We start from the raw sequence: 12,213 nt of genomic DNA on the forward strand, positions 1-12,213 counted from the left end.
TGCTGTCAATGTCATTGATGATGATATTAAAGAGCACCGGTCCCATTAGGGACCCCTGAGGGACACCACTCGTCACGGATCTCCATCTGGACTTTGAGCCATTGAGTACTACACTTTGAATACGACCAGGCAGCCAGTTTCTTACCCACGGTACCGTCCACCCATCAAATCCATAGCTGCCCAGTTTAGAGAGAAGGGTGCTGTGGGGGACTGTGTCAAAGGCTTTACAGAAGCTGAGATAGATGATGTCCGTTGGTTTACCCGTGTCCCCTGCTGTGCTTACGCCATCATAGAAAGCCACCAAGTTGGTCAGCAGGACTTGCCCGTGGTGAAGTCGTGCGGCTGCCATTAGTCACCTCTATGTCCTGCATGTGCTTTAGCATAGCTTCGAGGAGGATCTGTTCCATCGTCTTCCCAGGCACAGAGGTGAGGCTGACAGGTCGGTAGTTCTCAGGGTCGTCTTTTCTAGCCTTTTTAAAACTGGGCACCATGTTACCCTTCTTCCTATTACCAGGGACTTCTCACAGAATCACAGAATCACAAGGTTGGAAAGGACCCATTGGATCATCGAGTCCAACCGCTCCCAACACTCCCTAAACCATGTCCCTAAGTACTTCATCCACCCGTTCCTTAAACACCTCTAGGGAAGGCGACTCGACCACCTCCCTGGGCAGCCTGTTCCAGTACCCAATGACTCTTACTGTGAAGAATTTTTTTCTGATATCCAACCTGAACCTCCCCTGACGGAGCTTCAGGCCATTCCCTCTAGTCCTGTCCCCTGTCACTTGGGAGAAGAGGCCAGCTCCCTCCTCTCCACAACCTCCTTTCAGGTAGTTGTAGAGAGTAATAAGGTCTCCCCTCAGCCTCCTCTTCTCAAGGCTAAACAACCCCAGCTCTCTCAGCCGCTCCTCATAAGACTTGTTCTCCAGCCCCCTCACCAGCTTCGTTGCTCTCTCTGGACACACTCCAGAGCCTCAACATCCTTCTTGTGGTGAGGGGTGATTGCCAGGACTTTTCAAATATCATGGAGAGTGGCTTGGCAATCACATCTGCCAATTCAGAAATATTTTGAAATAGTACAGATGAGACTGTGTTCTTTGAAAATACAGCTATTTGACAGTGTCATATTGCAATCATAAACAGATAAGCTCTTTTCCATTGATGGAAATCATATTGTTCATCCTCTTTAAGAAAAGGAGTATTTGCTGTTGGAAAATTTTAAAAGAAGACATATGCAAGGGTTTCACTTCAGGTTTTTCCCGTAGCAGAAGAAACTTTCATATTAGAGTTGAAAGCATATAATTAAATCACTGGTGTAGATGTGCTGGGGAATTACTGACATTTGTTTAATTTGTAACAATATGCATCCATTCAGTAATTTAACTATGAGTATAAGGTTAAAAACTGAAGACTTTTGTACTCCTCTCAAAATGTGGTGTTCACTATAGCATTTATACTTAGCTCTATTTTGATATAGACAGACCTTAATTATTTTAAACTAATTCATTATATAACATGTAGATAGCCTGAAGTTTTAATATGCAGATAAGCTTTTCAAAATCATCAGCTTGCTTTTTTGGAAAAGCTTTGGTGTTAGCAGCACTTTCACTGAACTTTCAGCTTCAGATTTTTCCAGTAATCTTTAGAAGTAGTGGTGTTTTAAACCAGTTTATCCAATGATGTGTTTCTGAACTGGGTTTTATTTCATCCTGTTCTTACTCTAGAGAAAAAAATAGAGTGGATCCTCACTTATGCCTCAAATTTTGTACCTCATGCTCTATTCTAAGGTAGTTTTTCAGGTGGATGAAATATGCAATGCATAGCTGGACTATTAAGATTTAATTTCTGAAAAATAAAAAAGCCTCATTCCTTCCCTACTCACCTGCTTTTCCATTCATACCCTTTTCCTCCATTTCTTGAAGGCGTGAAGCCTTGAAAAAGTAAATTGCTGCTGGCTAAAACTGTGAATGAGCACTTGGAACTCCCTTGATGGTGTATGAGACATTGCCGATGTCTCATTAAATTGATTTTTTTCGCTTCTTGCACAAGAATGCTTATAATTCTGCCAGCAGCCAGTATCTCATTCAGAGATTTCCCGGACAGGAAGACAGAAGAACTTTCACCAAGTTGTACACAGTGAGCTTCAGCTCAGTTACGTTTCTCTATCCATGTCTTTAGCATGACTGATCTCTGCGTTGCAAATCGAGTCAGCATCTCAAATACTTCACCGAGTTACTACATGTCGTGATGTTTCCTCTGGCCCTGAGAAGGTCTTTAAGTTTATCTAAGTTTATAGCTAATACACTCTATTCTTATACCATGCATTTCTTTTTTTAGCAAGGTAAGCAGTCAAAGCTTTAGTGTTTTGTTCATAATGGGTGTTATCTTTTTCAGGGTAGGTGAAATTCAGCCTGATGCATATTTTTAGAGGAGGTGTTGATGACTTTACAATTAGAAAGTAGAAGACATGATGCTGGAGCATAGTCCTTTTTCTATTGCTGTTTTGTTTCTGTTTCATGTAAAGGTCGAGCAGAGGTTTGTTTTTTTTTTTTTTTAAATAAGTTGTTAAGATCTGAAGGGGTAGCCTGTGACTTTGTGGGTAAACATTTATTTGGAAATCAGCTTTTAGTTGGAGCAGGAAGCCTTTGATCTTGTGCATGCTGTCGTATTTAACACATAGTCATTTGCTTCTCTTTTACCTTAAAGGTTTATTGGCTTGTTCTATTGCTGTCATTTTTGAGTTTTCAGGATGGTACAACTTTCGGAACAGAAAAAAATTAGAGGTATACAGAAGGATATTTTTTTTCCTAATACTTCTTTGTGTCCATTTTTATTACTTTTGTAAATCTGTTAATGATTTCTATAATCAAACTAAGTTCATTAATTTACCTGGCTTGCAGAGATTTGTTGACTTGAAGTTGTCAGGAAATAACTTATTGCAATCAAGTGCCTTTTAACTTTGCTTTCAGGTATTGGCCAGTTTAAGTGGCTGGTAGAACATCTTAGAGAGCTAAGAAAATTTAAATGCAAGTTTCTTGCCTGTTGCAGATTGGAAAGGCACAGCAGTTGATGCTTGTGATGACACATCACTCTGATGCATAAGGGAGTCTTGAATTATGTACAGCGTCATAGGGGTTTTAAACACTGATCCCTTAAGGCTACTTACAAAGCAGTGTTTTGGGGAAAAAGGTGTGATTTTCAGTTATTTAATAAGAGTAATATTACAAGCATCATTATTGCATAAATATTCACAGTTTTGTTTTGGAGAACTGGTCTCCACTGGCAAGATGTTAGAAATATGCATAGTAACATACTGCTTTGAAGAAGGCTTTCTCAGCCCCTCCAAGATATATGGTCTCTCATAGCAGATGGAGTAAGCCCCTCTCCTTGTGAACCGCTCACCATTATCAGCTCAGCTGATGTATTGCACATCATGGTGTGCGAGGGAGAGAATTAACGGTTGCTGTGATTAGTATTTAAAAGGCCAATAAATCAGGCTAGTTTTAATCTTTGAAATAAAACTTTACCAGACTGACTTGCATTACCAACACATTTCATGCTAACAGTTTGTTTTACAGTCTGCGAAGTGTTATTGTTACGTATTCAAAGTGATCAGTCCTTAACAGTCATATGTTACATGAGCTGTGAGGATAGAATACTATCGTAGGAACACTGTGTAGTTGGCGCCAATAACAGCTGTCCTTGATGGTCTGAGTCACGGAAGTCAAAGTCAGCAGGCTCAATGGCTCTTAAATAAGGAAAGCTGGAATTGAAATGGACATCATCTTCTCTTAAATTAAGGAGTTTGTCCTTTCATAAGGTGTTTTTGTTCCTGGATAGCTCTCACTCCTTGACCTCAGCCCTGAACTATATGCTGTGTGAGACTTGGAGGAGCATTACTTTTCCAGGTCATGATAAGTGCCTTGTCCTGTTGCTTGCCTGTTTTGGTTTTTCTTTTCCCTTCCTTAGTTGCTACTGTATTTTCTTAAAGAAAAGACACTCTTTTCCTAGCTCTTAATGTTGTGCATCTTCAATGCCTTCTTCCTCAAAGAACTGCTTGTGTTTCAGGAGCCTTTGTTTTCAACCCGTGTCCCTATTTTCAAGGCCTTTGCTGCTGTTCTGTGATTAAAAACCGTGTCATAACAGGAAATCTGTGATACCAAGCTCCTGTTGACATGCCAGATTCTAGTAACAGGCTTAAACATCTGGGACTGGCGCCTTGCACAGTTAGCTTACAACTTATTGCCTGTTATTAGCAATGGCAGCACTGTTTTTGCTGGATAACAACTGAAAGGCCGCTGCTTTGGCTACAAACTGTTCCGACAAAAATCACTGTCCACTGTGTTTACAGTCCTCATGGTGTGATATACTTTTAATAAAGTTACCTGGTGACTGCATGAGCTTATGTCACTGCTGCACCCCCAGAATGGATCCATAGAAGAAAGGAAGGGACAGGTAACAGTGGGAGAACATTTTTCCGCTTCTAACATCACCTGGATTCTCGAGAGAGACTAATAAAATCTGTTAAAAGATGAACCTTAAATTTCATCTTTCCCATTAAATGTGAGAAGCATGTAGATCTTTCTGGGTTTACTATGCGTTGTAATCCCCTGCCACTTCCCCCAGCTATTATTCCCTCCTAAGTTTATGCTTACATAAATTATTTTCTATACCTTTCACTCTTTTGCAAAGGAGAGGCAGTCACATGGTTCACACTCCTTTGTCTGCTCTACAGATGTCAACAGCTGGGTTTGGATTTTTTTCTTATTTTATTTTAATTCAGTTTAATTGAATAAGATGTTCATTAAATCAACAGTAACTGTTTCTAGTTTTGAAGCCTTCACTTGCAGCTTTAAACATAAGGGCTTTTGTTTCAGAGCTTTTATGGTTTTCCCAGTCATATTAGTTAGTCTGAAAGAAGGTATGGCTCTTTGTTTGTAACCTTGTTTCTTTCATATGTTTGAATCACTTTGGCTGATACATTCTTACTGTATTCCTTCTGAATGAAATATTTGTTGTGCAACTATGGTGCATTGCATTTAGGATGCCTCCCTGTGCCATGCCTTTATGTCCGTAGTGTCTCATGAAGCTGCTGCCCTATTCAGATTCACGTGTCAACATCCATACATAAACTAATTTGGCTGTAGTGGGGATTCTGTGTTTAAAGGCATTTCTCAAAACTACTCTTTCCTATCTGTAGCTAATAAAAAATCAGTTCCTCGAGCCAGCAATTATTTGATTTGAAATTGCCTTCAGATTTATTTCTACCTTGTGATGTTACTCCTTGTTCTTTGTGTTTTAGTATTTCTGCTTCTGAAAAGATTAATTTTCTCTTCCAAGACACAGTCTGCTTTCAGTTGATGGTGATGTTAATTGCAACCAACAAGTGTCAAAAGTGTCATACAACAAGTGTTTTTGCATAATGAAAGCATTTTAAGCATTGGGAGAAAAATTCGAAAACCTTGCAAACATCTACCTAGAAACTTTTCTTTGGTAAAGTAGATGTTTTCACTTGGTATTACTTACTCTAATTTAGGAGTGAGGGAAGATGAGCTTTTTTAAAAAAAAAGTCTTCTCTGTATGGCTTGATGGAGATGAATTGCTGCGTAGGCTGTTCTGTGTACCTCCAGTGCCTGACTTTGTGTCTTTGCATGCCTCTCCTTTTCCAGATCCTGGAGTCCCTGTGGATAGTGATGAGTCGCAATGTGAGCCTCTTGTTTACTACAGTTACAACATTAGTGACAATCCTTTTCCACAGCGGGACAGCTCTTCTCAATTTTGTGCTTTCAGTGGTAAGTAATATGTCAGTAATATGTCATTCATTTACATGGTCTTTTTACTGAAAGAACTTGACTGCACATGTTGTAACAATGAAAAACCAAACCTAAAGCACTGAAAATACCTTCTAACCTTATCTGCCACCAAAACCTTAATTTTGCACCTACCAAATCTATTGGTTTGGGAGGCGTTCTAGCCAATGGGCAACATTTGTGTAACTTTTACATTAAGAAGCTGGCAGACTTCCTGTAATTCTGTCACGGAGAACTCTTGTTTCTGTCTTTGAAGATACTTGTGATATCCTGCATAACTACAGAAGTCTTCTGGAATGTCTTCATAAGCGTATCTTTAAGCAAGCCAATAGTCTCATAAGAGGTGAAAAATTGTTAGAGGGAAATGTCAGCAAAAGTATTTTTATTTCACAGGGATTACCTTATATTCTCTTTTTTTAAGGAAGTGTCTTCAGCACATCTGTGGAAGGGAGGTGATGTGTTGTTTTTATTTAACCTCCGTGAGCTCTTAATTGTAGAATGTTTCTTACACAGGGTTAATTCTTATTGTTATTACCCACACCGAGGGGTAGTCTCTGAAACCTTTTTCTTAAAGTTTTTTTCTTTAAAGGGTGTATTACTTTTTAGTATATTATGAGACCTAGACGTTTGTAGTTTCTTTTATTTCTAAATGCTTCAGCTGTGTGGAGTAATTTATAATCGTAAAGGTAACTTCTTTCTTCTCATTTGTTGTGACGGCTATTACTTAAAATAAAAATCTCCTAAAACACTGGCCTGGGACTTTTTTTTGTTTGAACTAAACACATACTGAATTTAGAAGCTTGACTGAAATCCATGTCCCTGTTTTTAGTTCAGGATTCAAAAACATTTGTCTGAAAACAAAGTGTTTTGCCAGTTTAACTTCATTTTCCTTGATGCCTGCTCCAGAGGGAGATCTTTGTAGACAAAGCTGCAGAACTGAAATAATGTTTAACAGAATTTCAAAGCACTTCTATGGATTCTCTTCAATATTTAAAGAAGAACAGATCACAATAAGACTTAATGCCATGACTGTCTTGAACCAAAGAAAATGACTGCCGCTTAATTTTGCTGTTCTTTAGTTCTCTTTCAGTTAGTAAAGAAAGATTGCATAGGAATAGTTCATTTCTTTTTGTCCTTAGTCCACTGCTTCACTCACGATGATGCATTGGAAACAGTGTCTGAGAAGTTAGTATACTTTAAAATTACACATTTGGATAATAATTGCAGATTATTTCAATGCATTTATGGCTGAGACAAAGGATTTAGGTCTAGATGCCTAATGGCTTGTACCAAGTTTATTACATGCTGTTGCTGGGATTCCTGATCCTGCGTTTTTGTCTGTCAGCAGGGTTATCCCACTTGCTAGCACACTGTGCAGTCAGCTGGTATAGCAAAGTTACTTGAGATATTGCTGTGTTGGAATTTTTTCAAAGATTAGATGCCCTAAAGGCTGCTTTGTTTCCTCCACTTTTGTGGTAGGTTTAACTTGTTACTTAAAATGATCCTATAAAGTTTTCTCCACCAAAACACATCAGTCTTGCACTCTTGATTTCTTGGATTTGACTGTCAGCTTCCATTTTGTACTCCTCGTGATCTTACCTATGTAGGGAAGATTTGCTTTAATACATGTATAGATTCTTTCTGTAGATTCTTCGTAATGGTAGTCTTTGAAATGCAAACAACAGAACTGATAAATTAGAAATACTTCAACTTTTAAGAAATAAAGCTAAAAATCATTGAACAACTTTGTCTTGTCAACTATACTTTGGATACATTAGGGCAAAGGGATATGCTTGCCTCCATTTCTATGCGCAGAAAATGTCATGTATAAATGTTGGTGTTCTTTTGTCTCTATGAACTACGTCTTTTGAAGGCCACTAAAATTGCATGCCTACCTGAAGAGTAGTTATGAATGCTGTTAAACGCTGTGGGAGAGTGCTATTACTTAGTCTTGTTTGCAGAGTACATTTCATAGGTTGTTTTGTCTATTGAGAGGCATCTTTATGAAAGTCTTTTGCAAAGGTTCTTGTAACAAAACCTGAACAATTGCTTAAACTGAAAAAAGATAGATTAATGGAACTAGGTTTAATAGTGTTCAGTGTGGGTTTGTTGACAGCTTATGACTGAAAAAGAAAATTTAAGATCTTCAGTAAATAGCCTGCACTAAGTAAAGATTAGTACAGTCTGTTCTTTAGGGTAATAAGTAAATGAAAATGGTAGTTGTTGAGAGAATTTAGTTGAGCCTTACAGTGCTTTTTACAATAACTTGACTGAACTGTTGTGGAGTCCATGTAGAAATAATATAACTGCTTCTTATTTTTAACTTGTGCTCCCTCTCCTCTCTCCCCTGGCCCTCTTTCCATGCTGCAACAGCTTAATGCAATAAGCAGCAAAAATCCAGGTATGACCCTAGGATAAATCACCGCAGCTTTCTTAACATTTTTCATGTGCATTGTTACTAAATGGCATTTGGTATTATGTCATTGTTAGATTTACCTGCTATTCACATTCGTTCCTTCAGACCTGAAGAAAAACACCCTCCAAGTGAGGAAGAGATGACCATAATGGTTCTTGTTCTTCTGAGGTCTCGAGGCATACTTAAGATCTTCTGTTGTAGTGAGATTTTTTTTTCCCAGTGATTTGCTTTCCAAGGATGGATATCTTTAACAGTTTAGCTTTTCTTCAAGCTGAGATTTCAGCATGAGCTGTTTTCTGCTCTCTTGTGGAAAGTCTGGAATTAAGAAGTTCACTATATCCTGGGAAAAATCTCACAATTCTGCAGTAAGGAGAGAGCTTTTGTATAGAGTTCATTTTGAATGTGAAGGCAAATAGATCCAGATATTTTGATTTATTCCAGTTCAGTTGCTGTATCTTTGACTACTACCTGTCCCAATATCCTTTCCCCATCTCCCTTTTTTTTAAAATGCAGTTTTGGAGTGGAATTTTTACATTTTGAATGGACTGAACACTAAAGCTAGGTAGGCAGCATTTGAGCACACCATGTATGTAGCCATGGTCCAGCCAGCAGTGTCAGTTGAAAAAGCTGACTCCTAAAATGACATATCTGTGCTTGGATTGAAGATGTGTTTAACGAGTTACTAAGGGATTTTTTATTATTATTATACTAAATGTGAAACACAAGGAATTATTCGAAATTATGTCTAGGTAGAGCAGTGTTTAAAAGAAAGCACTACTCCAGCTTTAACTGTATTCTACAGTTTTTCCAGTTATGTTGGTTAGTCTGAAAGAAGGTATGGTTTACTTTTCACTTTGCAGGAATCATAGTTGGTATGGAAGAGTTTTTTCTAGTTTGAAGTGGCTCAAACTAATAAAAATTTTCCGACAAGATAATTCCTGAAATTATTAGCTTTTCAACTGATTTCATTTCAGTCCAATAGTGAATTTTCTTTTCATAAATGGTTTAAAAAAATGTGCTTTAGAGCATAGAAGTAACAGACCCTGTTCATAACATCCATTTTGAAAAATACATCTTCTGTCAGAGCATTCAGTAGGAAGTAATCTGCATTGTGTATCCATCTGTGATCCAGTATTCAGATTCACAACAGATATTAGAAAACTGACTGTTAGTTACAAGAGTGCCACTTCTGTTTCACTTTTGAATACAAGTTCCTGTCCACAGGCACATGGTTGTATATATATGCCTTTGTGTGTGTGTGTGTGTGTGTGTATATGCACACGTTTACACTCACACAAGCACTCTGCTCATACTCTGTTAGAAAGATCGGAAGAGAAAAGCTCCACTTGTTGGTGGGCATCTACAGTCATGTAGGGAATATGCAATTTTTTGATGCTTTAAAAAAAATAAAAAAGCCAAGAACAAAGCTTTTCACCAGAAACTTGAATGTGAAAGGCAGGTACAAAAATATTTTCCAAGTTCATGGGCCTGATTCACAAGAAATTAAGCTATGTGCTTCTTGGTATGTGTGGAAATGCCATATTACTATTTCAGTATAGAGTGTTTACCTTTAGCTTTCTTCTTGAATTCAATTTGTCCCCCCTTAAATTGCAGTACTTAACATTTTGGGCTACAGCACAAATTCTACAGCAGGAAATAGTATTCTATCTGTTGTATAACAACGGGAAGTTCTTCTTATTATATCTTTGGTGAATTCCTCCTTATAGTCATCAGCAGGATCTTGAATTGCTGCTTAGGAAACAGTTTGGGTAATGCCTTAGATTTCCAATGTCCTGTATAAGAGGTCACAAAACTTTCAGACACCAGTTGATGTGGAGTCTTTTTGCTACTGAATGTACTATTGAGGCTGTTGTACTTGTTGGAAGAGTCAGCAAGCCACTTGATACATTATTATATTTGGTGACTACTGGGTTTTTTTTTTGCGTTTTCTGTACCTATTGAGCTAAAGCAAATACATTAATTTTTAAAAATGCAGATACTCTAAAATTCAGTTGATTTTGTATGGTGCTGTGGTTACATGCATCTTGTCTTAACAGAAATTGAGTTAGGTTTTTATCTTTTCCTTGCTTGTAGTTTAGTTTATCACCATTTTATTCCATTGTTGTTCATTCCCAGCTCTCACTTTGGCTTTTACAGTTCAGGTGGGTGCATGTATGTTGGTGTGCTGTTACTCCCCAAGTAGGTTTCTTCTGTAAACATTGGGGAAGAACACATTTTTCCAGTCAATCGCAGCATACATCAAGTCAGTATGTTTCTTGTACCACAGGGAATCAAACTTTACCTCTTTGCCTGCAGTTAATTTGCTCGTTCACTCGCTTGCTTTATTCTTTTCAAAGGGCAACATCTTCAGAAGTTAACTGAGGCTGCCCTTGTAAAACCAGATCCAGTGGAGCTGTTTTTCACTTTACTTCTTGTGAGTGTCAGGATGAGTGAATATTGTACGTAGAGAAATATACTGCTCTCTGTGTTGAAAACTGCACTGCAAGAAGGATCTGTTATTGGATCCCAGTGGAAGGAAGAAAAAAACCCACCACATGGGTGCCTGATTCAGTATAGGGAGCTTTGAAGTGAGATTGTGAAATATTACAGTAGTTTAGGAGAAATGTCAGACCTTGTCAAGGAGAAAATAACCATACTTGCAGCATTACAGAGGGTGTTAAAATCTGATTCAGGTTTTAACATTTACTCATTTAAAATTTTAATAAAACACACCTGATATTTCTACTGGCGCTAGATTATTTCCTGGTAAACCAAGGCCTAATTCAATGTTTTGGGGTTTTTTTGTGATCTCAAAATCAATGTTAACATTATGCTGTTTATATATGCTGATGTAATGACTTGTTTTAGTTGATAGATTCATATATCATCTGAGGCAGAAGTTACACACCTAGGAGGATGGAATACAGCTCAGCCTGTATATCACATTTTGGAGAGGGGTCACGGTAGATGAATAGCTGAGTGTGAACTCCAAGTTAAAAGGCAGGGAGAGTGGGAGAAAGTAGTAGTAGCATTTCACTAAGTAGAAAGGAATTAGGAACAGAGGCAAATGGATGGCATTCTTTGGACTAGTAATGCATGTTGTGCTGTCCGCATTTTTTTTCTGAGTGTGTTCAGAGATACAGGAAAAATGCAGGAAAAGGGCAATGTCGTATCTCCCAGCTGGATAAAATGCTTGAAAGTGAGACGCTTTTGGAGGTCAGGCTGTTTGGGTTATCAAAGATTAAGATATGGTTTATTCTAGCATACAATTAGGTTGTAAATAAGGAAAGTGAAAGAAACTTTTTAATCTTGCGAAGAAAGTAAAAAGATTTCAGGCTTGCAGATAAGGAAATGTAAGCCATAGTTTTCCATTGGAGCACATAGAATGGATTTTTTTTTGTTTGAGGTATTGTTTCAAGCGGGGACACATTCTGTGATGTATGCTTAGCCCAAGAAGTTGCTGAGTGCACTAACAAGAAAATAAGGAAAATCTAGTGGACTGCAACATACAGGAAACTAATGCAATCTGATTGTATTTTTTTGCTCCTTAAACTGAAACAATGGAACTGCCGTCACTTCTGTTGAGACTCACTGTCAAACTCACAAGAGTATTCAGTCGGGATGCCAGCCTAATAAATAGTACAAAATTTTCTGCTTGTGATTTTTTGTTTCATTTGTATACTGTATCCATCTGCATAATGACTCTTGAGACAACACAGATTTATTTGGTGGTTATTTGTTTGTGTTTTATTTTTAAGGAATGGATGTTACTGTTTACAGTTCTTTAATCTGCTGAACATGCTGGGGGAAGGAAAAAAAAAAAAACAAACAAAAATACCCCAAGTAGAACGTTGATCTAGACCTAGTAGTTTGATCAGATGTGACTTTGGGAAGAGCTGAACAGGACTAGAAGTTGATAATGCTTAGCCATAAGTTTTTAAGTCCTTTGTGGAGCAGAGGACAAAATTATTCTTCTAGCTCTGTGTG

The 12,213-nt window shown here is 37.9% G+C and overlaps 1 protein-coding gene across 3 annotated transcripts in view; it reads left to right on the top strand.

Annotated features, from left to right (window-relative positions):
- TMEM245 (transmembrane protein 245) overlaps positions 1–6,274 on the top strand; it is a 54,855-nt gene extending 48,581 nt beyond the window's left edge. Inside the window, exon 11 of one of the 3 annotated variants that reach the window (XM_054060421.1) lies at positions 5,670–6,274. In XM_054060421.1, coding sequence (XP_053916396.1) covers positions 5,670–5,843 — 174 coding nt within the window. In that variant the 3' untranslated portion in view covers positions 5,844–6,274. The remainder of the gene's footprint in view (positions 1–5,669) is intronic. The other 2 variants (XM_054060419.1, XM_054060420.1) reach the window with 2 other exon arrangements.
- Positions 6,275–12,213: the final 5,939 nt, after the last annotated feature.

The sequence above is a fragment of the Cuculus canorus genome, chromosome 2, assembly GCF_017976375.1.
Source record: "Cuculus canorus isolate bCucCan1 chromosome 2, bCucCan1.pri, whole genome shotgun sequence".
In the NCBI taxonomy this organism is placed as follows: domain Eukaryota; kingdom Metazoa; phylum Chordata; class Aves; order Cuculiformes; family Cuculidae; genus Cuculus; species Cuculus canorus.